The sequence below is a fragment of the Lentinus tigrinus genome (assembly GCF_003813185.1).
Source record: "Lentinus tigrinus ALCF2SS1-7 unplaced genomic scaffold L226scaffold_1, whole genome shotgun sequence".
Taxonomy (NCBI): domain Eukaryota; kingdom Fungi; phylum Basidiomycota; class Agaricomycetes; order Polyporales; family Polyporaceae; genus Lentinus; species Lentinus tigrinus.
In genome coordinates this window covers 3,068,800-3,089,511 of record NW_027137910.1, presented here as the reverse complement: position 1 = coordinate 3,089,511, position 20,712 = coordinate 3,068,800, and the positions used below count along the sequence as shown (strand labels likewise).

General features: G+C 57.8%; 8 protein-coding genes across 8 annotated transcripts; 4 read left to right on the top strand and 4 right to left on the bottom strand.

Annotated features, from left to right (window-relative positions):
- Nucleotides 1-1,184: 1,184 nt before the first annotated feature.
- L226DRAFT_556460 (Ca2+-binding EF-hand superfamily protein) lies at nucleotides 1,185-2,371 on the bottom strand. The gene is made up of 4 exons (XM_067683134.1): nucleotides 2,010-2,371; nucleotides 1,755-1,902; nucleotides 1,352-1,624; nucleotides 1,185-1,274 (listed from the first exon to the last, which is right to left on the bottom strand). Exons 1-3 carry the CDS (start codon nucleotides 2,269-2,271, stop codon nucleotides 1,537-1,539), a joined length of 498 nt encoding a protein of 165 aa, XP_067543337.1. The 5' UTR covers nucleotides 2,272-2,371; the 3' UTR covers nucleotides 1,185-1,274; nucleotides 1,352-1,536.
- Nucleotides 2,372-2,671: 300 nt separating this feature from the next.
- Nucleotides 2,672-4,261, top strand: L226DRAFT_497894 (Clavaminate synthase-like protein). The gene is made up of 6 exons (XM_067677636.1): nucleotides 2,672-2,855; nucleotides 2,908-2,970; nucleotides 3,021-3,629; nucleotides 3,689-3,883; nucleotides 3,951-3,970; nucleotides 4,026-4,261. The coding sequence occupies exons 1-6, from the start codon at nucleotides 2,712-2,714 to the stop codon at nucleotides 4,183-4,185; spliced, it is 1,191 nt and encodes a 396-aa protein (XP_067543336.1). The 5' UTR covers nucleotides 2,672-2,711; the 3' UTR covers nucleotides 4,186-4,261.
- Nucleotides 4,262-4,431: 170 nt separating this feature from the next.
- Nucleotides 4,432-7,558, top strand: L226DRAFT_528891 (glycoside hydrolase). The gene is made up of 16 exons (XM_067679481.1): nucleotides 4,432-4,726; nucleotides 4,792-4,881; nucleotides 4,949-5,080; nucleotides 5,149-5,167; nucleotides 5,232-5,437; nucleotides 5,506-5,787; nucleotides 5,840-5,898; nucleotides 5,956-6,030; nucleotides 6,080-6,098; nucleotides 6,148-6,174; nucleotides 6,233-6,345; nucleotides 6,429-6,725; nucleotides 6,833-7,064; nucleotides 7,165-7,225; nucleotides 7,290-7,309; nucleotides 7,388-7,558. Exons 1-16 carry the CDS (start codon nucleotides 4,619-4,621, stop codon nucleotides 7,433-7,435), a joined length of 1,788 nt encoding a protein of 595 aa, XP_067543335.1. The 5' UTR covers nucleotides 4,432-4,618; the 3' UTR covers nucleotides 7,436-7,558.
- Nucleotides 7,559-8,157: 599 nt separating this feature from the next.
- Nucleotides 8,158-8,975, bottom strand: L226DRAFT_565302 (uncharacterized protein; the record flags this gene model as incomplete). Its single annotated transcript, XM_067683782.1, has 2 exons — nucleotides 8,158-8,327; nucleotides 8,441-8,975. The coding sequence occupies 2 exons, from the start codon at nucleotides 8,973-8,975 to the stop codon at nucleotides 8,158-8,160; spliced, it is 705 nt and encodes a 234-aa protein (XP_067543334.1).
- A 952-nt stretch (nucleotides 8,976-9,927) lies between these two features.
- L226DRAFT_528889 (NGP1NT-domain-containing protein) lies at nucleotides 9,928-12,459 on the bottom strand. The gene is made up of 6 exons (XM_067679480.1): nucleotides 12,153-12,459; nucleotides 11,929-12,077; nucleotides 11,716-11,875; nucleotides 11,396-11,664; nucleotides 10,240-11,343; nucleotides 9,928-10,160 (listed from the first exon to the last, which is right to left on the bottom strand). Exons 1-6 carry the CDS (start codon nucleotides 12,397-12,399, stop codon nucleotides 10,041-10,043), a joined length of 2,049 nt encoding a protein of 682 aa, XP_067543333.1. The 5' UTR covers nucleotides 12,400-12,459; the 3' UTR covers nucleotides 9,928-10,040.
- A 146-nt stretch (nucleotides 12,460-12,605) lies between these two features.
- Nucleotides 12,606-14,137, top strand: L226DRAFT_497884 (TFIID-18kDa-domain-containing protein). Its single transcript, XM_067677635.1, has 4 exons — nucleotides 12,606-12,860; nucleotides 12,931-13,138; nucleotides 13,231-13,373; nucleotides 13,437-14,137. Exons 1-4 carry the CDS (start codon nucleotides 12,690-12,692, stop codon nucleotides 13,971-13,973), a joined length of 1,059 nt encoding a protein of 352 aa, XP_067543332.1. The 5' UTR covers nucleotides 12,606-12,689; the 3' UTR covers nucleotides 13,974-14,137.
- Nucleotides 14,138-16,325: 2,188 nt separating this feature from the next.
- On the bottom strand, nucleotides 16,326-18,413 carry L226DRAFT_549369 (uncharacterized protein). Its single transcript, XM_067682676.1, has 5 exons — nucleotides 18,232-18,413; nucleotides 18,087-18,168; nucleotides 16,665-17,978; nucleotides 16,530-16,599; nucleotides 16,326-16,475 (listed from the first exon to the last, which is right to left on the bottom strand). The coding sequence occupies exons 1-5, from the start codon at nucleotides 18,310-18,312 to the stop codon at nucleotides 16,424-16,426; spliced, it is 1,599 nt and encodes a 532-aa protein (XP_067543331.1). The 5' UTR covers nucleotides 18,313-18,413; the 3' UTR covers nucleotides 16,326-16,423.
- Nucleotides 18,414-18,543: 130 nt separating this feature from the next.
- L226DRAFT_565297 (uncharacterized protein) lies at nucleotides 18,544-20,284 on the top strand (the record flags this gene model as incomplete). Its single annotated transcript, XM_067683781.1, has 3 exons — nucleotides 18,544-19,761; nucleotides 19,825-20,185; nucleotides 20,262-20,284. The coding sequence occupies 3 exons, from the start codon at nucleotides 18,544-18,546 to the stop codon at nucleotides 20,282-20,284; spliced, it is 1,602 nt and encodes a 533-aa protein (XP_067543330.1).
- Between the last annotated feature and the right edge of the window lie 428 nt (nucleotides 20,285-20,712).

The following is a 20,712-nucleotide window of genomic DNA, read 5'->3' as shown; positions in this document are numbered from 1 at the left end:
TCAGCCCCAGTCCAGGCGTCCGACCCCCCGCCGCCCGGTCGGGTCTCGAATTGCGGCTCCAATTTGCACCTCTGGGCGGGGGGTCGGGGTGGGGCAGGGACTCCGCGAGCACCGGTGCGCCACCGACCCGGAGCTCGCGGACCAACTTGAGCGGACAATTAGCCACATACAGGTACCGAGGCCGAGGTTCCCGGTGAGCACCGCCAGAGTCCCCCTACGTCCCCCCGCCCGGCGGTGGAGAGCCAGGTTCTCGTTCTCGTTTGCGACGACCTGCCATTTGCAGTTAGTCCGCCGATCTGGTGGAGAAACGAGACATTGCACTGGAACGCTCTCTCGAGAGGGCAGTAATGACCTCCAAGCTTGGGTACAGCGGCGTATGGCGTATGGCGTACCCTGTGGCAGCGACGCCGCGCACGTAGTCCGCATGAGCCCAGTCGGCCCAGTCAATCGGCCAGATGCTGACGTCTGGGTCTGTACAATGGTATAATGACAACTGCGCCTTGTGGAGTCGAAGATCGGCCGCAGGCCCACCGATCGAGCAAGAACACCGCACCCGCCGCCGCTGCCCGAGCTCCCCGCAGTAACCGCAAGCGGGGTAGGTGCGGAAGGCCGTATTTGGATGCAAGCCACAACGTCTGTGCATTGTCGACGGAGCATCTGCCTGATCGAGAGAACGCTTCACGGAGTCTGTTCTGTCGTCGGCGGCGTGCATCGTGGACATTGTTGGGAATGGCGTTGTGGCCATCGAGTGGACGGGTGCATGAAAGCATATCTTTTTGGATCCAGGTTCCGGTACTGGGTGTGTCGTGGCGATGACGAGGCCTTGGAGCTTATGCGCGGCACGGAGTCCTTTGCGCCATGTCGACCTTTTGGAGGAAGATCAGCTCTATGGCCATAGTCGTCGTCTGACAGTGACGGAGTACTACATACCTCGGGCAGGTCTCCACTCCTGAATCTTATTGGTCAGCTGTGTCTGGACACAATCATATGCGCACTAACCGCCGGCACATGCACTGGTCGATCATTAATTATTCCCGATACGAAGACTCTCCAACGCTCGGTATTTTCGTGACAGAATAGAACGGCTAAAACGTACTAGTCAATTGTTTGACAGCTTTCTGGCACTCACCTTGCGCCGTTCGGGTCTCGCTCTTGTCAGCTGTTGTGATGTCTCACCATTCTGTCCGCTATTCACGGCTGGGATGAGGCATATAATTATACAGCGATTACTGGTGATGATACAATGCTAGTTCCGAGGAATGGAGCGGCAGATGCTAGACACCGGGCGCAGACACAATCCCCATCAGCGTGAGACAAGGTTCGAGCTGTAGATGACAAGGGCCTAACTCACAATGGAACGAGGTAGCGAGCGTCGAATCAATGACGCGGTGACAAGGGCAACAGCGGAGCGATAACATATTTGGCATGGACAAGGTCCAGAGATCGGTGGGAATGGAGAGGCGAGTAGGGAGACGGCAACGGAGCGCTGGACATGGTGGCGGGGTCTTCTGGCGGTGGAGGCTGCGTGCCTCGAGGCTACGCATCGTCTGTCATGATCGCGAAGAACTCAGCCTCGCTGATTTCGCCGTCTCCGTCCAAATCGAACTCGTCAATCATGGCTTGCCTGTTCGGTTGCAAAGAATGCTCGTCAATACAACGGCGGTGTTAGGTGGAGCAGGGTAGGGCGGGTCTTGCATTCCGCCGGCGTCGGGAAACCGCAAAATGGAAGGAGGCGGCGGGAACAGGATACTCACAGCTCATCATCCTCCAGTCTGTCTCCAATCTCTTTTGCTACGCGGCGGAGGTTCCTCAGGCTGATCTTGCCGGTGTTATCGTCATCGAAGAGTTGGAAGGCTCTCCGGATTTCCTCCATTGGGTCTCGGGCCAGAATCCGTTCGCTCACTGGACGGGATTGAACGGGACACATACGGGAAAGCCGGTAGATAAGCATTTCCATCCAATGCGTCGAATGTACGCGGGCGGGTAAGAGAGAATTGAGCGAGACGTACTGATTTTCACAAAGTCCTCGAAGTCCATCAGCCCATGCCCCGACTTGTCATGGTCCCGAATGATCTTCAGCACCTCCGCCTTCTTCAAGTCAAATCCCAATGCGCGCATGGCCACCTTGAGCTCGTGATAATCGACACAACCATCCTTATCTGTGTCGAAGAGCTCGAACGCCTCCTTAATCTCCTGCTTTTGCTCGTCGGAAAGCTCTGGCCGAGAGTGCGCGCGTCGCTTGGCCTTCTGTGCAGCAGCGGAACCGTACATGTCGCCGATATGTTTTCAGGACTGGATGACGCGTAAAGCAGCCGTGCAGGAAGTGATAGCAAAGAGAATACGCGCGAGAGAGAGCTGGCAGTTGGTGGTTGCAACGAAACGCGTCGACGCGTCTGACGCCACGCTTAGCTGCATCGTGTCGCCCACGTGGTCCAGTCCCAACCTTAACCCATGTGGCCAATGACCAGCGCCCATTTGGTTACCGTGCGGGGTAGATAAGATAAGATCCCGCTTGTTCCATAATGCCTGCCCGCGACTGTCGCTAAAACGGCATGTTTCGAGACCCGAGAATGATAAGGGCCGCGCTCAGGCGTCCACAAGGGCTTATAAGCAGACCACGATCACAGCACGAGTTGTTTTCTTTCGGTCGCCCCCTTCTGCCCGAGTCATACCCCCGGCAAGCCTTTCGAAGTTCGTCCAGCAAAATCATCATGGCCATCGAAGTCCTTCCTTTGCCCGTTCCTCCTACTGCTGATGCCCAGAAGCTCAAGGACTTCGGGAGGGAAGTCAAGGGCGTGAACCCGGGAGCGTTGACCCCAGATGAGTTTAAAGAGGTCCAGGACCTACTCTACAAGGTATATGAATTTCCCAGCTGCGAGTGAACGAGCTCACTGAGCAGGAGATCAGCACGGTGCGTTGCTCTTCCGAGATGTGGAGGTGTCTCCCGAGCAGCAGTATGCCTTGACGAAGGTACGATCAGCTGTGAACTAACCCTGTCTACATGCTCTAACATGCAGCAGGCCTTCGATCCGACCTCGGAGAGCTATGGACACGGGAACAACAAGACAGGCAGCGAGAAGAAGTCCATCCTTCACCCCGACCTGAAGACCATCCCTCGGGTCCCGCAGGTGCAGCTTATCGGTAACGGAACAGTGTACAACCACGAGGGCCTGGCCGAGGCCATGCTCAAGCACCCTTCCCACACAACCTTTCACAAGACCCGCGTCTCGCCCGAGGACGAGGCCAAGGGCTACACTCGCTTCTACCGCTGGCATATTGATGCGGCGCTCTATGATCTCTCGCCTCCGAAGGTCACAACGCTCTACGGTGTGAAGGTTCCCCAGGGTCCCCACCAGATCGTGCGCTATGATGACGGCACGGGCGACGAGCTCGAGGTTCCTCTCGGCACTACTGCGTTCGTGGACGGCAAGATCATGTTCGATATCCTCCCTCCCGAATTGAAGAGCGTTGCGGTCCGCACCAGGGTCAGATATGCCCCCCACCCATACGTGTGGATGGCACCTTCGCATGCCCTCCCTACTGGCCTCGGGATCATGACCGAGGGCTTGGAGATGCCGTATGACGAGTTGCCCCCTTGGGAAGAGTCCAGGATTAAAGTTCTGCCAATGGTATGCAATGCTTCCGACCTTGCTCGACCCTTGCAGTCGTTTTCTCACTACGCATACAGTTGTGGAAAAACCCTGTAACGCAGGAACTCCACCTTCAAGTTCACCCGTGTGGCGCCTCTGAGCTGCTCATCGATCCCCTTCCGGAAGGTGCAAAGCGCGAGGGAGCACTCTTCCCAGACGGCGCACATGTGAAGGACCTCAAGGAGGTGCGCGAGCTTCTGTACAAGATGCAGCGCCCAGCGATCGCGCCAAACGTAAGTACTCACTCCGCTACCTCTATGCGATCACACGACTGAATTCCGTACCTTCTCCCCTCCGCAGCTTGTATACCCACACGACTGGTAAGTTTGCTGATGCTTGAACTTCGGACGTGACGGTGCTGATGCTTCCGTGCAGGAAGGAGAAGGATCTCGTGCTCTTCCACAATCGCGGCGTTCTCCACACTGTCGTTGGCGCATTCACTCAGCATCAAGTCCGGGCCTTCCACCAATGCAACCTTGCTGCGTCGGACGATCCGAAGGGCCCGACCGAGGAGGACGTGAAGAAGTGGGCGTAAGGATTTCGGGTTGTTGCTTTGGTCAGAGTATGCCCGGATGTATGATACCACCACTTGCGTTGTACGTTAGCCGTGGAATAGCTCAACTGTTGTACACCTTATCTCTCTACCCTCAAAAAATCTTGCCTAGGCTCACTTCGAGGGTGCCGCGATGTACGGATGCGCAGACCTCGTCGTGCTGCGCACCGCTCCTCTTTAATTATCATTGCATCACGTGCCCCGAGATGTCGCCCTGTAAGTATAGCACCGACGTAGCAGCTACAGCTTCCGCACCATCGGCCACCTGAGCTGGCCGCAGCGACACACTTGACGGTTTCTCTTCGGTCCTTACTTGCTGTCCTCTTTCTCTTTGCTCGATCTCTGCAACTTGTCTTGGAACGGCTGGAACGTGTCAGGACACGTCAAGCGCCCACTTCGGATTGCTACAGCAAGCATGGCTCCAGGCTCGGAAGCCGAACTCCGGAAACGAAACACGCCCAAGACGTCCACGGCGGACTTGAAAGCGGAAGGAAAGGAGAAGCAGCCCAAGGCGAAAGCGAATGTACACGCCTCTTGCGCAACTATCATGGAACGTGTAGCTGAGACCATTCATGATGCGTTACACAGGGAGACTCGCGTGCCAAGGAGTCCGGGCTCTCCGCTACGCCCTTCATTGTGCTCGTGCTGCTGGGGGCAGTCGCAGTGTTGGTGTACCAGGTGCGTGTGTTTGTCGTCCTATCTTTGAGAAAGAGGTGCTCATTGCTGGCGGGTGCTCCCTCGGTAGAACCCCGCGGTAGTTACGGAGCCGCTGTTCGAGTTCCTCGGGTTCGACACAGACGTGTCTCCAGTAGAGCCGACGAGAACGGGATTCGTCGCGGACGTCGAGAAGAGGGATGCGGTGAAGGCTGCGTTCAGGGTAAGTGTGCAACTGCTGCTCTGTATCGGGGACGTTCCGCTCACTGTCATGTCCGCGGAACGCTGTAGCACGCATGGCTTGCGTACGGTGAGTAGCCGCATTGCTCATTCATTTGGTATGATCGTTGATGATCGTGGCGTCGTGCGTACAGAGCGCGATGCTATGGGCGACGACGAGTACCACCCCATTAGCCACAAGGGCACGAACCTCACTGAGGCCGGCGGGATCGGGTACACGGTGATCGACTCTATTGACACCATGCTCATCATGGGCCTGCAAGACGAGTACGAGCGTGCCAGGCAGTGGGTGGCTACCAAGCTCTCATTCGATCAGGATGCGAACTTCAACACGTTTGAGGTCAGTGTCTACTACCGTGCGAGCCTCCACTGTGACCTGAGCGCGTGCTCACATTCCTTGTTGTGTAGACGACAATCCGTGTCCTTGGCGGCTTGCTCTCCGCATACGCGCTCACGAACGACTCGATGTATATCGAGAAGGCGGTGGACCTTGCGGACCGCATCATGCCTGCGTTTGACACGCCCGCGCGGTTGCCCACGTCGATGATCAACCTTGCGAAGCGCCAGGGTGTCCGCGCGGAGGACAACAAGGGCCTCGTCAGCACTGCGGAGATCTCGACTTTGCAGCTTGAGTTTAGGTACTTGGCTTATCTGACTGACAATGATGACTACTGGGACGCTGTGGAGAAGGTCAGCCTTTTGTTCCCTGCTCTGAGACCTCACTGAACTGGGATGCATGCAGGTTATGCGAACCATTAGAAGCTCAAGTCTGACGACCGGCCTCGCGTCGATCTTCATGAAGTAGGTCCTTCCTGTGCTGACAACAGTGCTGGGCAATCATGTTGACACCTTTCGTAGCCCTGAAGATGGTCGCTTCGTGCTGTCCGCGATTCGCCTTGGGTCGCGTGGAGACTCGTACTACGAATACCTACTGTGAGTCACTCAAGCTCCTCGACAAGGTCAATGCTCATATCATACGTAGGAAACAATACCTGCAAACTGTATGCACCTCCTACATCAGGCAAAGGTCCAGTACTAACCTGTCAACAGAATCTAACGGAACATGTATACCAAGAAGTGAGTGTGTCCTCAGTTCCTTCCAATCTCGCATGACCCTGACCATGACTGGAAACAGATGTATAATGGCGCTATGGACGGTGTACACGGCCACCTAATCAAGAAAGGCCAGTTCACGGGACTGACCTACACCTCCGAGCTCATCCCCGAACGCAACCCTCGCGGAGAAATGTCAGTCCATCCGCTCCTTCCTTCCTCCTCCCTCTGCCTACGACACTGACAAAAACCCTTCCCTCCCCTCCCTCCTTCCACAGCCAATGGCGCCTCACCCCCAAACAAGACCACCTCGTCTGCTTCTTCGGCGGCTCGCTCATGCTCGGGGCAGCCACGAGCGGCGCGACCACCCAGCCCGTCTCGATCCCCCCACGGCCGTCCGAGCTCACCCCGCGCGGGAAGCGCGACTGGCAGACGGGCGAGGCGCTCATCGAGACGTGCATGCAGACGCACGACACGGCGACGGGCCTCGCGCCCGAGATCGTGCACTTCCGCATCCCGAGCGATGGTGTTGTGGGCTCGGGCGTGCCGCAGGATTGGTACATCAAGGGCGCGCAGTACGTCTTCCTTCCTCTCTTTCTCTCTCTTTCGTGCTCTTTCCTACCCTCGCTTTCCTCACTTGCTGGTTGGATGGACATAATGGCTAACGTCGAATCCTTGGCAGGCCCGGCGCCCCAGCACCCTACGACGCGCGGTACATCCTGCGGCCGGAGACGGTCGAGTCGCTGTTCCTCGCGTACCGGCTGACGGGGGACGACAAGTACCGGCGGTACGGGTGGAAGATCTTCGAGGCGATCGAGAGGCACTGCCGCATCGAGAGCGGCGGGTACGCGAGCATTATCAATGTCGACCAGGTCCCGGCCGTGCATGAGGACAAGATGGAGACGTTCTTGATGGTGCGTTTTCGTTTTTTGTTGTGTTTGGGTGGGATGCGGTGGGTGGATACCGGAATGCTGACTGTTGTGTTGTTGTGTGGTGTGGTGTGGTGTGGTGCAGAGCGAGACGTTGAAGTATTTGTACTTGCTGTTCGAGGACGACTCGGTCCTCCCGCTTTCGAGTGCGTGCATGTCTTTCTCGCCCGGTAGTGGCCCCAGTGCTCACGTACCCCTTCCTCACTCCAGAATACGTCTTCAACACCGAGGTACGCCTCTCTGCTGTCCCTGTCCCCGCGCCGTGTCCTCCCTTATATGTGTGCATGCTCAACTGACCATCCTCGCAGGCACACCCACTACCGATCATCAGCACGACACGCAAGGCGAACTTCTAGACGTCTCCTCACGCCGCCTGCAGCAGCAGCATGCGCGCGATCTTGTACATATTTTTATACCACACTCAGTACTCAGTACTTGCTTGCTCAGTGCTATATCTATCATTATTGCTGGCTCCTCTGACCGTCTGTGCGGTACTGACGTGGAAGCCTGCGGAAACGTTTCAACGCCGTCTGCAAGGATTATGACGGGACAGTCGACCTCAGGGACTCGAGCTCTCCGACCTTAACCATGCGATTGTAGTGCCACATTGACCAGTCACTCGACATTCATTGTGCTGTCTAGAGTGAGCATCCTATTCTAGGTACCTGCAATGTTCGTGCCATACTGACATGAAGCATGAAGGGTACTCTACATGGGCATGCAGATAGAACAAAGCATGGCGCACTACAGTATCGTACATGGGTCGTAACATACAAGTGGCAGCATCGAGGAGTGAGTATTATAACCTGCACCAGAAGGAGCGTCAAGGGTGGGATGGTGGAGTCGTGAGCGGTCGTTACTGTAAGTCAAGTATGTTACCGTATAGCTCAATGCATTCGAGAGTCCTTCAGATGACTGGTCCTTCCTAGTTCTCCCATCACGAATATGTATGTGGTTATCTTAACTGGTGCACCAAAGCTTGCAGCGGTTCAGTTCGGGAGTCCAAATGCCAATGCTGATAAGTTACGCCGTGCGCATGCGTGGGTATATGCGAATATGCGTCCGTCCGCTCGGCTGCTCAAAGCGCGTTCGCGAGCACGGTAGCGTACGACGGGGGCTCGACGCGCTTCTCGTCAAGCTCGTCCGCAGAGATGTGCTCCCAGGGCTCGTCGAGCTCCGCGTCGTCGGGCATGTGGTCGTCGAGCGCGATGACGACAGGCATCCCCGGTACGAGCTCGAACTCCCCGGCTGCGCAGAAAGCAAACGTTCGGTCTGTCAGTGACTTCCACGAAAGACAGGTTCGGAGTTGGAAGGGGAAGGGAGGAAGAGGGAGAGGAAGGGGAAGAGGATTGGTGACTCACCCTTGCTCTTACGCGCCCTGCCCGGTTTGACGAGCTGCTCAAGGTGCACCTGGACGGGCTCGCTCACGCCCCGCGCCTGCGCCTCCCGCTGGACGATGTCCGCGATGATCTCCTCGACCCCGGGGCTGCTAGGGAACGCGTCGCGGTCGTCGCTGGCGTCTGAGATGAGCTTGGGCTTTCCGCCCGCACGCCCTCCCCCTCCTCCGTGCGCACGGCGCGGATGCGGATGCGGGTCTTGGGGGGGACAATCGCTGCTGGTGCTGTGGGACGACGCGTTCCGCTCACGCTCGCGCTCGCGGTCGGCGCGCTCCTTGCGCTTCTTGGCGCGCTGGCGGTCGCGGTCGTAGGCGCGTCTGGCCTTGAGGACGATGCTCTCGCTCTCGGGGAGCGGGGACGTCGGGGCTTGGTCTGTGGCGGGTGCCAGGTTGGCGGTGTCGGTGGTGGTGGTACTGGTGGTGAGCGGGGAGGCGAGGGACGGGTTGCGCGAGGCGCGGCGGGCGCGGAGGGTGGCTGCGGCGGTGGTGAAGACAGGCATGATTATGGTACGATGGTACGAGGTGGTATGTAAGGTAGGGTATGTGATGGTGTGGGTGTTATATGTGGGTATGAGTACAATGGGTGAGACAAGGAGTTGGAGAGACAAGCAAGAGACAAGACGGAGACTGTGCTGGCGGGTTGTGGGGTGGCGATGGTGGTGGTGCGAGAGCAAGCGGGGTGGGAGGGAAGAGAGGGAGATAAGGCCAAGGGCGCGTCTCGGAGTGGCGGAGGAAGGGAACGGGACTCATTCCGCTGCTGCTGCTGCCAGTTCTGGGGCAAGACGATCACCGCCTCCGTAAGTGGTGGAGCGCTGCTCGCCTTTCTGCGACGCTCCGAGGTGCGACCGGATCCGCTGCCGTGCCTGGAGACAGCTCCGGAGAAGAGCACGTTGGCGGGAGTGAGTGGGCAGCACGAGCGCAGAGACCTCCGGGTCTGGTATGACGCCATCCTATCCCTCCTCCCATGTGCGTCCCCGCGTCCCGTCGGCGTCCTCCACATATGGCAGTGTCCGTTATCGCTCCCTGGCGTGCGACGTCCACAGCAACCTGCGCCTCCCCATTGGCTGACAGTGACAACCACACTCGCTAGAGACGGTAAAGGCTAGAGACTGTCATTCCTGCTGAGTTAGTGCCTCCGCAACGTCGACGATCCTCGATATATGTAACTCATCAAACATACTCCACAACTGATTAGTCGGCGGAACCAGCTGTCATGTCCATAAGTTTCATGCAATGACGAAACCAAGTGCCAGGAGGGAAGAGAGCCACGAGCGTCTGAGATACCATTTCTGACATGTCAGGCCACGTGCAAACGTCTCCCAATTACCTGCTGAGTTAGTCTCCCTTGCAATTAACGAGGGCGGATGTCGGTATGTGCGACATATGTATCATCCACAGCTGCAGCCGCGGAAACAGCTGAGCACGGACGCCGTTGCGAAGCTCGATTAAAAAGGTTCGTTCACGAAAGGGCAACGCGCCCTTCGATGGGGCCGGAGACCCCATGCATATTGGATGGATGTGCAACATCATCCTGGCCAGAAGAGGTACAGCACCAGCAGGACAGACTACCGTCTCCGTTTCCGGGATCCGCCCTTGTCCCCGCTCTGCAACGACTTCATCACAGCCGCCTTCTGGCGGTTCTTGTTCTTCACGTTCGCGCTCGTGTAGAAGTTCGTCGCCTTTTTCTGTGCAGCACAAACCCCCCAAATTCGTGTCAGCGATCAGCCCAAGAGGAAGCGCAAGGAAGACGGCGGAGAAACTGACCTTGTTCGTCTTCATACGCGGCTCTTTCTGAGCACGCGAAGACTCCTCCTCATCGTCGGCGGACTCCTCCGCACCGGACGCAGCGCTCTCCTCGTCGTCGCTCAGCTTGCTGAAGACCGTGTCCGGCCCGTCGTCGACCTCTTCCGCGTCCGCAGGCACCTGGTCGCCCTTGAACACGTCGTTCCAGGCCAACGCCTCCTCTTCCTCCTCAGCCTCCTCAGCCTCGTCGCTCTCCTCGCCCTCGTCCTCCTCATCCTCCGCCCCACCCACAGCATCCTCATCCTCCAAAGGCCGGATATCATCCGCCACAAACGAGTTCTTCTGCATGATCGAGCCCAAGTTCTGCTTCACCCCAATCAGCCTCTGCTCCTGCTCCTCATCCCCCTGCTCCACCTCCGCTTTGCCCTTGCCCTTGCCCTTGCCCTTCGCATCCGCAATCCTCGCCTTCTTCGCCTCCGCCTTGTTCAGCGTCTCCGAGCGCTCCGGCGGGGGCACAAAGAACGGTATCCGGCCCCTCACCCAGTCGCTCAACAAGATCTTCGCGACCGCCTCGCGGTCCGGCTCCCCGCCCTTGAGCAGGCGGCCCTTCATCCGCGCAAGCTTGTCGAGGAACGCCTCGGGCTCCCACCCGCGCGCGGGGTCCTCCGCGTCGGGAAGTGGGACCCCATACGTGCGCGCGAGGTACACGGGCTTCACGCGCTCCATGAGCGCGGGGATGTGCTCCGAGGGCGTGGCGAGCGCCTCGACGCGCACGACGCCCTTGAGCACCGTGGACGTCTGCGAGTCGCGCGCGGAGGTGGGCACGATGCCCGGGCAGTCGATGAGGTAGATGCGCTTCGTGAGCGTGATGTACTGCCAGACTTTTGTCTCGCCCGGCACGGGCGCGACGTTGCAGACCTTGCCGGACTTGAGCGTGTTGATCACGGAGCTCTTGCCGACGTTGGGGTAGCCGATGAACCCGACGGAGATCTGTTTCTTGTCCGAGTGTAGTTGCGAGAACTGGCGGAGGAGCTGGATGAGCGAGCCTTTGCCGAAGGAGTGGTTCGGCGAGGCGTGGAACGCGAGCGTGGGGTAGCGCGGGGTGAGGTGTTGGATGTAGCGGGCCTGGGAGCGTGATGGGTATACGCCATGCGCAGAACGCGAGAACAGCACTCACTGTAACCCAGTTGGGTACGAGGTCGCACTTGTTGATGACGAGCACGACTTGCTTGTGCGCCTTCTCCTTCCGGACGAACTCCAGGACAGACTCGCAGAGGGTGCCCATAGGGTCGCGAGCATCGATGACATGGATGATCACGTCCGAGGAGTCGATGACCTTGTAGAGCTCTCCGTAGATCCGGCGGGACGTGCCCTTGGCGTAGATGGGCTCAATGTAGTCCGCGTGTGTCTGGAAGTCATCGGCGGCAGAGGTAGACGCAACGGGGCCTGTACGGAAATTGGGAAGAGGTCAAGGATGATAACTGGCAAACGACGAACCTGACTCGCCGTCCCCTCCACTGTTCTCCGCTTCTTCCGCCGCTGCCGCACTAGCCTTCCCCAGCTCCTCGAACGTGCCAACGTCCAACCTGGGCTTCTTGCGCTGCGCCTTTGGCCCAAAAGTATCCTTAAACCCTTCCGTCTCGAGAATATGCGAACGCTACACGGAGACATGAATTCCCCGGGGTCCTGGAGAAGAGCAAGGACTCGCACCTTGCGCAGATTCGGGTTGGCAGCATCGTCCAAGAGCGCCATGGGAAGCTTATTGCGCCGGAGCAGCACCGAGTACGGGTCATTCTGCTTCGTAGCAAGACTCGTGCGGAAATGGTCCAGCGCGGTCTGCGAGATCACCCTGGTGTTCCCTGTCGCACAACATCAGCCTTCAGGTCTCCCGCCCCCGAGACAGAACGCAGGTGAACGAGAGACGAGAGACGTACCAAACCACCGCCTGTCCGGCTGCACCCTCCCCGGCTTCGTCTCGTCCTCGCCCTTCTGGAACGCAGCGGCCTGGATGATCTTGCCGTCCTTGTCGCGGATGGCCTTGCCGCCGTTGAGCATCTTGAGGCGGCCCACGGTCTTTGCATTGTGGTAGAAGTTCTCTCCTTTGACCTTCTTGATGTGCGGCTGCTGGGAGGAAGAGGAGCGCGTCTTGGACGACGCGGGGCTTTTCTTGGACGGGGCCATGGCTGGAGAGACCTCGCGAGAGGAATGCCTCAGCCTGAAGGAAGCGTTTGGGACAGAAAGTGGGCGCTTGCAGCAAATTTGGGAGATCGTACGCACGTGGTAGGGTAAGTAAACGTAAGCAGACGTAAGCCTGGAATAGTGTAGTGGTTAGGCTGGGTAAGTGCTGTTCAATTGAGGGGAAAGGGACTTACCGTGAGTAAGGTACGAATCACCATTGTACTCGTACTGTCAGTGGCTGCGGCCTTCTCTCTCTCCCACCGATACCACCAAGTCCCTCCTCGTCTGCCGCCATGGCCACCTCGACGAAGAAGGCCTATGTGGCCGAAACGCCTACGCACAGGGAGTACAAGTACTCCCAGGAAATCTCGCAGATGATGTTTGTCTTCGGCGAGGTTCAGGACCCAAACCCGGAGACCGTCAACCTCGTGGAGGATATTGTCCGGAGTCAGCTCATAGAGCTTGTGAGTGCTGTCGCTTCCATGGATTACTTGCTCTGTGTGAACTAATGCGACTGCGACTGCGACGATGCAGATCCTCCAAGCCCGCGCACTTGCAAACCGACGGGGGGCGCGACACCTCTCCGCCGAAGACCTCATCTTCCTCATACGTCACGACCGCGCCAAGGTCAACCGGCTACGAACGTACCTGTCGTGGAAGGACGTGCGCAAACACGCAAAGGACTCGGATGGAGGGGGTGGTGGCGGTATGGAGGTTGAAAATCTGGAAGACGGTGCAGATGGTGAGTGGCAACACTGGTTATAGCGGCTCCCCTTGCAGAAACCATTTGCTGCGCGCCGTCACCCGCCGGTCATGAGCTCAGACAACCCACAGACAAGCTTACTGCGAAGGCGCAGAAGATCACCATCAAGCTTCCCTGGGAGATCATGACCATGTTCTCGGACGTGCTTCCCACAGACGATGAAGAAGACGAGGACGATATTGAGGCGCACGAAGCCTCCATCCAGCGACTAAAGGTGTGGACCCCAGCAACCTATCCTCCTCCCCTCTCGCCGTACTAACACCCCAACCTCACCCAGGAAGCAGACGACGCGACGCGCCAAATGACGCGCGAAGAGTACCAGCACTACTCGGACTGCCGCCAAGCCTCCTTCACCTACCGCAAAGCGAAGCGCTTCAAAGAGTTCCTCAACCTCCCCGCCGCGCTCGACTTCAAGACCGGCGACGACACCGTCGACATCGTCGGCTTCCTCGCCTTCGAGATGGTCCGCGCGCTCACCATCGCCGGGCTCGAGGTCAAGAAGTCGCTCGAGGACGCGTACATGCGCGACGCGCCCCACCACGGCTCCTCGCCTGTCCTCGGCAAGCGCAAGGCGCAGCTGGGGCTCTCTGGGGACGCGAAGCGCATGCGCAGGGACGAGAGCCCCGAGCATGAGGACCAGCCCCTGCCTGTGTGCTCGCTGTTCCTGCCCCCGCCTGAGGCGCGCACGGCCCTCCGTCCGGAACATATCCAGGATGCGTTTGCGCGCATGCAGGGCGATTGGGCGCAGCGACGCTCGGCGGGTATGCGCAACTGGCGTGGTGGTCTCATCCGGACTACTGTCAGTCTCATCTAAATGGATAAGTATCTCGTGCTGTCTCGGAGTCGCTGTGCTATGTATCATACTGTATATCATCAATAGCTTTACGTTCCCTCAGTCACCAGTGTACTATAAGTTTTCAGATCCATTGTTGTACCAAGCATTGCTTCTAATATACATTTTACATGCGGCGTTCATTTATGAAGTCCATATTCTTCTCTCGGGGTCTCCTCAATACTCGCTTCCGCCAAGGCACGGACTATTGGAAGAGTAGGGACGCGGCGATGTCTAAGTTTCCTCCTGCCGCCTCCAAAGCGTTTATCGCGCCTTCCCGAGTCGCACCTAGACCCATGAGCATGTTAAGGTGGTTCTCTGGGAACCTGCTCGCGGCCGGTTGTGGTGGCTGACTTGGTTGGCTCACAGGTGCCCCACGTCCCAGACCGACAGGTGCAGGCGCCGCACCCAACGTATGGCCCGTCCCGGGGAAATGAGCCGCTCCTTGCGCCGACGACTCTGCACCCGAGCCCGAGCCCGAACCCGAACCCGAACCCGAACCCGACGGGCCTGCCTCAGCAGCATCCACCGCCGCGCCCGAATTCCGCGCGTTCTCGGGCAGCTCGTGCTCGGGCAAGAACGCGACCTCGCGCCCCTGTATGCGGAGAACTCCTTTCTCGAGGTCGATGCACGCCTGATGGGCCTTGAGCATGTCGAGTCCGAACAGGAAGTCGACGTTGCGGCCCTCCATGATCGTGAACGAGCAGGGCAGGTGCAGGTCCGCCACTTTCAGGGGCGCGCTGTGCACGCGCCCGAGGATCTTCGCTGTCCCGACGCCCTGTGCGACACCGGAGAAGCGGCGGTCAAGGAGGCGCATGATGCCGCACTTTTCTGCCGCATCGGGGGTCACTGGGATAAAGATGGGAGGTCAGAAGTTCTTCCTCATTCGCAGAGGAGGATGGGTACACGTACTGATTGTGGATTGTGCGCCGCTATCTACGAATGCCTTGATTGGATGTCCGTTCACCTCCACGGGGATGCTACGAAAATTGGCCTTCAACGCCTCCACGACGCGAAAGAAAACTCACTATAGCATAGTCACGCGCCCGAACACCTCTGGAGAGTATTCGAGGGCATGCTCTAGGTTCTCGAGGACGGCTTGCTGCTGGATGGCCTCCTCTATCCGGCGCTGCGCCTCAACGCTGAATGGGTCCGACTCGAGCAGAGAGCGCTCGCGGTCAGCTTCTTGCTGCATCTGGTGTGTCTGCCGTAGCAGCTCGGCGAAGCGGGCGGGGTTGTTTTGTGCGGCGTCGACAATCTCGGGATTCGCCTGGCGAGCAAGTATGAGTACGACATTTGGGGCATGCGGTAGCAGTATGTGAAAGGTTGAAGAGGCGAGGACAAGGAGGGATTATGGATCGAAAGACAGAACAATATGACGTACTTGTCGTAGTTGTCCCATGAGGGCGGGGTCTCCAAGAAGTTGTAGACGCATCATCTCTGCATCCTGCTGCATTGACCTACAGTGCCATATCTCAATTGGTACGAATTCAATGTCAGAGAGAAAAGAGGACGAGACGCACCTGCCGGCAGCAGGAACGTGAACCTTTTTCCTGAGCAGTAGCATCGCGTTGTCTCCAATCCCACACTCGCGCATCGTTGCCTTCGGGTTGGTCAGATTGCGTCCTTCGAAGGTGATACTCTGTTCGCTAACGGGTATACCGGACTACTGAAGTCAGCAAGCGAGGATAGACGGGGCAGAGGGACAAAGAGGATTACCTCGGCCTCGAGAAGAACCATCACGTTCTCCAGCTCCATGCTTGGGTCTATCTCGACAGAGAACGACTGCCCCAAGTCCGTAATGAATGTCAATTCCATAGCGAATGTCGGTTTATGCAGCGAGATATGTCGGGAAAGTGGACAGTAGTATTTCGCGGATCCAGAGAAGAGCAGTGGCGTTCAGTAGGTCGTTAGATCAGACACCAAGGACAAAGAGATGAAATTCAAAGTCTTGCACGGAGGCAGAGTGCAAAGGTGGATTTCCGAGGGTATGTTATGAGTTTGGCTGGAGATGAAGTCGTCCAGGAAGGAAGAGAAGGATGAGTGGCTTCCGCGGGAGGTCCGCCACGAGCTTACTTATATAGGACGCGCGGTGCGAGAGTGGCTTGCGTGTACACGCCTACGCGTCGTCGCTTTGTAACTGCACAAGCCACTTCCTTTCCCAATGCATCTGACGATGATGACTTTCGGGTATCGCGAGTGGCCAGAATGTACGAGAACAAACGAGGACGACGAGTCCCATATGGGCGCGCAAGATGCAGCGCTCAGCCTGCGCGACCGTGTCGTAGAATTTCTAGTGGAATCAACTGCGTCGAAGTGGTTAAGTGAGTGATTGCTGGGCCTCGAGATAGTAGATATGTCTCAGCATTACTAAGGTAACAAAGACATCACGATCATATTCATACAATACAGCACAGATACAGAGAGCACAATCAATTCCGCACCGACCGCTTACTCGGTAAGTGGCTGCGTGCAAACGAAGACCTGCGGCACATCAGCAAGGGACTCCGTGCATAGGTGAAGAAAGCGGGAACTCACAGACGTGACCCACCACCCTTAATGTTGGACATTAACGCGCTGTCTAGAGCCGATAGCGACACACTCGCATCTACCATACAGGTCCGGTACAGTCAGCTATACCCTCAACGCGCATAGATGTCTGAATAGACCCACCACTCAGGTCGCTGAAACTCGAAGCTTCGCTCCCGGTTGTCGGTGTACCCGCCGCAAGTCCGGACGGTGTGCGCTGCACGCGGGCATTCGACGTCTGTCCCCGCGCACTCCCAGGCGATAGCGCAGGCGGCGAGGAAGTCTTATCCGGGGTGCCAAGGTGTCGCGGCATAGACATCGGCGAAGACAAGCGCGGAGGAGACTGAGGATTTGAATGTGAATTCGAGTTCGATCGTGACTGGGATAACGAGTGGGAAGAGAGGGATTGTGACTGTGACCGCGCCGGGCGGTGGTACATGTTCGTCGCCTTTGGATAGACATCATCGTAGCCCTGACTATGATGCCGAGTATGGGAGTGTGGCTGGGACTGTTGGGGGTAGTGCTGCGCAAAGGCGTTGGACTCGAGAGCAGGTGAGGGTATCGAAGGTATGGAGCCTTGTGGGGAGTCCACACTGGCGCTGGAGAGAGACTGGTTTCTCGACCGCGAGTAGTCCATGGGGGCACTGGAAGACGACAGAGACGCACTCATCCCCGACAACGGGCGGGCCCTCCCTCGGGGTTTCGCGCCGCCATTCCCGTTCACCCTCGCAGACATGGCCGCAGGGTCTGCGACGAGCCCCAGCGCATCCTTCGTCATGAGCCTCTCCAGGTCCTTCAACTTGCGCGCGAGTACCTCCTGCTTCTCCGCCTCTACTCTTCGCGCCTCCCCATCACTCTCATCCTCCTCATCACTCGTATCCTCTCCTCCATGAGCCCCATCTGACGACGACCCGGCGCGCGACGACGCTGGGGAGAGCGGCCGGAACTGCGGCGAGCGCGGTCTCTTTGGGCCCTGCAGGGTTATCGTGGACGACGACGACACCTTCTTTGCAGGCCGTGGGTACATATTCCCTACAGGGTTCGCAGAGAGCGGACTCTGTACGTGGTCTGTGACAGTTGGCGACCGCAGCTGCGCGAGCGCACGCCCGTGAGCACTTCCGAGAGAGCTCAGACGTGCGCGCACCCCGATGTGCGGACGCAACGTACTCGTGCCGGGGACTGTGCCGGAGGTCGACGCCACGCCACCCGTCGCGGAGGAGGAGGAACCAAGGCGTGCGTGCGAGTCTCGATGTGGGAGAGGTGGTCGGGCATCCTCGGGCATCCTCGGGAAGTATTCCGCTGGCCCGATACGCTGAGGTGAAGGGACAGAGGGGAAGCATGAGGAGGGGGTGCGCAGTCCAAGGCCTTGGAGACCACGTAGGTCTTCTTCATAGCGTACTTGGGCGCGGTAGAGAAGGTATGGAAGCGGTACTTGGAGGTGTTGCGCGAGGCCTTTCCCTGTTGTAACGTCACAGTCCATGAGCTCACCTCGTACATCAACGGCTGGGGTAATTCGCTCCTTGCAACGCGCCACACCTGCGTCCGGAGTTGGAGGAAATCACATACAGTCAGGATTAGCACCCTCAATGGCGCGACTTTTCGCGATGACCTCCCATAGTATGTGCTCCTTGTCGGCATTCCATTCTACCTGGACTTGTGAGGTATGGATCAGTGATAGAGCCTCGTTGGTATTCGGGACTATGAAACGCACCCGAGGAGGATCTGCAGGCGCGTCTTCCTGACGGTTGTAAGGTAGACGAACTATCACTCGGATAGCTGGCGGAGAGGGCATATTCCAAAAAGTGAAGCAGCAACCAATCGCGCAAGCTCGCTCAGACGCAACGGGGATGTAGAGACTTAGACTGAGAGAGTGATGGTAGGAGTCTAAAGGACAGAGCGGGGTTGGGCGCTTGAGGCGCGTCTCACTCTTCTTTACATAACCACCACTGCAGCAGGGTAGCCCTCGTTGTATGTCCAAATGAGCTGTATTATGACTGACACATAATGATCTTGTGCAGGGATTATGGCCGCGAAAGGCACTATCTTCGTTGTGAACATCCCGGACCCCCAACCAGGCGCGAGCAACCGTGATGATGTTGTTATCCCTGCCATACCAGACGACATTGTTCGGGAAATCTCGAACTTCCTCAACTTCAGCGACCGACTCTCGCTGGCATTAACGTCTCGTCACGTGCATTCAGTAGTGCAAACGCGTCTACAAGAGGTCGTTGTCGAGGCGCCTCGGTTGGCTGCACTGCAAGGATGGATATGCGAGAACCCTGGCGTTCGTGGGCTCCAGCTGCGCGTTCTGCACTTCGTCACACCCCCGGAGTCCTGGAGCTGGTTCTACCGCGACCGGTACGGCCCTGCCGTTCAGTCCTGCTTTGACATAATGGGACGGGCACCTAATCTCGAAGACCTGTCTTGCGCCCCGTTCCTATCGCTCGCCCTGGACTCGAAGCACCTGCGAGCGTTCGCGGGTCTCAAGTCCCTCCACCTTAGCGGGTGCACGACCGAGATGCTGGCATCATTGCGGCTCCCAGAAACGCTCATTCAACTCCACTTGTCGGACTCTCTTGCTGGTACTGTGCTCCCCTTCCGTCGCATCCTGCGCTCAATTCACCGTCTCCCTGCTCTGACGACATTAGTTCTCGAGCGGCTGTCGCTGCCTGATGACCCCGAGGATGATGCCGAGGATGATGATGATATAAACGAGGATGCACTTGCGAATGAGATTGCGGACGAAGACGCGGATGCACAGAACTCGGAGGATGGAGATGAAGATGATGACGATGAGACGGGCGGAAATCAACGCGACGCCGGACTTCTCATTATCTCGTCCGTTCGGACGCTGAGAACCCTCGAGCAGGAGCTCCCACCGTATTTATCTCTGGCGACCACCTTCCCTAGGTTGCAGAACCTTGTCCTTGACGGAAGTACGCATCTGAATGCCGATGTCGGAGACAAAGGGACTCTCCAGCACCTCTCCGTCTCCGGATCCTTCAATGGAGAGCCGGTGCGTTGGCGCGTCAATCATCTCACATACGTCTCAGGCTTCACTACCCATGACGGCCTCGTCCTCGACAACGCCTGCGACCCGGCGCATCTGGTCAGCCTTGCTCTTCAGCTTGTCTTCGTATCATACATCGTCTGGGACGAGATACTCGCCCAAGCTACGAACATCCGTTTCTTGGAGATCGAGAGTCTTGAATCACCTTTCCCAGATTACATATATCTTTTTGTAAGCGAGAATTTTCCTCGCCTGCACTTCGGGTATGTTACTGACTACCCTTTGGACGAGTAGTCTAAGTTGTTCAAACCTGATGCGCCCGTCAATTTCCCGCTCCTGTGTCTGAGCATCCTCGCTCCAGCCGGACCCAACCATGCTCCCGAGGACATAGAGAAGAACCGGGAGGCATTCCTCAATCGCGCCTGTCAATACCTACCTTCGTTGCGGTATATCGCCCTCGCAGAGTCGCCTGAGTCCACGACGCTTCCGTGCAAGGACGACTATTCTGGAGTTGCTGCTCCATGGAGATGGTGGCACGTCGTCCGGGACGAAGACGGCTCTCCCATCAAGATCAGGGAAATCCCCGGCTGGGAGGGTGAGCGAGTGAGGATATACCTGCGCAATGCTGACAGGGAAGGTGCCGACCACTTTGACGGTGCGTCTATGCTCGTGGCATCTGTGCTCGTCATAACTGTGGTCGGACGGGACGGCTGACATTCTTCTGTGAGCAGATCACTTCGTTGCGCTCCGCTAGGTGATATCCGATCCTCTGCTCTTCGACGTAGATGTCGGATGTGCCGCTGGAAAATCACCCTCTGCCAGCGGGTCCCTCTGAGGGCTGTCGGACGTCCTCACACTGCGCTCAAAAACGCTGGTATGACCGTGACCGTGCCGTTCGATTACACAATCACGGTTGGGGATGTGTTGGTCATCGCCGCCAGCGAGGTGCTCCACTCTACTGGCAGCTCCAGCTACTGGAGTGCTTCGTCAAAAAAGGGCTAGCTGGCGCGCGAGGTTCTTAAGGAAATCAGGAAGAAGATCGAAATATTCAGGAAAGAGGCCTGTAGGGTACCGTGGACTTCCGTCGAAGGGGCGTATTACAACCCACCTGACTTGGTACGTAACATATTTCCTAGCTTGCTGCGTGTTTGGTGACTACCGATTGGTGACAGACCTTGCAAT

Coding starts and splice junctions, on each gene's coding strand:
- L226DRAFT_556460 (XM_067683134.1), bottom strand. CDS start 2,271: ATGTACGGTTCCGCTGCTGCACAGAAGGCCAAGCGACGCGCGCACTCT. Junction 1,903..2,009: donor CGAGGACTTTGTGAAAATCA/GTACGTCTCGCT, acceptor AATCCCGTCCAG/TGAGCGAACGGATTCTGGCC. Junction 1,625..1,754: donor AGACTGGAGGATGATGAGCT/GTGAGTATCCTG, acceptor GCAACCGAACAG/GCAAGCCATGATTGACGAGT.
- L226DRAFT_497894 (XM_067677636.1), top strand. CDS start 2,712: ATGGCCATCGAAGTCCTTCCTTTGCCCGTTCCTCCTACTGCTGATGCC. Junction 2,971..3,020: donor AGCAGTATGCCTTGACGAAG/GTACGATCAGCT, acceptor AACATGCAGCAG/GCCTTCGATCCGACCTCGGA. Junction 3,884..3,950: donor GCCCAGCGATCGCGCCAAAC/GTAAGTACTCAC, acceptor TCCCCTCCGCAG/CTTGTATACCCACACGACTG.
- L226DRAFT_528891 (XM_067679481.1), top strand. CDS start 4,619: ATGGCTCCAGGCTCGGAAGCCGAACTCCGGAAACGAAACACGCCCAAG. Junction 4,882..4,948: donor TCGCAGTGTTGGTGTACCAG/GTGCGTGTGTTT, acceptor CTCCCTCGGTAG/AACCCCGCGGTAGTTACGGA. Junction 5,788..5,839: donor ACTGGGACGCTGTGGAGAAG/GTCAGCCTTTTG, acceptor GGATGCATGCAG/GTTATGCGAACCATTAGAAG.
- L226DRAFT_528889 (XM_067679480.1), bottom strand. CDS start 12,399: ATGGCCCCGTCCAAGAAAAGCCCCGCGTCGTCCAAGACGCGCTCCTCT. Junction 11,876..11,928: donor CCAACCCGAATCTGCGCAAG/GTGCGAGTCCTT, acceptor GTCTCCGTGTAG/CGTTCGCATATTCTCGAGAC. Junction 10,161..10,239: donor CGCGTATGAAGACGAACAAG/GTCAGTTTCTCC, acceptor TGTGCTGCACAG/AAAAAGGCGACGAACTTCTA.
- L226DRAFT_497884 (XM_067677635.1), top strand. CDS start 12,690: ATGGCCACCTCGACGAAGAAGGCCTATGTGGCCGAAACGCCTACGCAC. Junction 12,861..12,930: donor GGAGTCAGCTCATAGAGCTT/GTGAGTGCTGTC, acceptor GCGACGATGCAG/ATCCTCCAAGCCCGCGCACT. Junction 13,374..13,436: donor CCTCCATCCAGCGACTAAAG/GTGTGGACCCCA, acceptor AACCTCACCCAG/GAAGCAGACGACGCGACGCG.
- L226DRAFT_549369 (XM_067682676.1), bottom strand. CDS start 18,312: ATGCCCTCTCCGCCAGCTATCCGAGTGATAGTTCGTCTACCTTACAAC. Junction 18,169..18,231: donor CGCCTGCAGATCCTCCTCGG/GTGCGTTTCATA, acceptor TCACAAGTCCAG/GTAGAATGGAATGCCGACAA. Junction 16,600..16,664: donor GAGTTTCAGCGACCTGAGTG/GTGGGTCTATTC, acceptor CCTGTATGGTAG/ATGCGAGTGTGTCGCTATCG.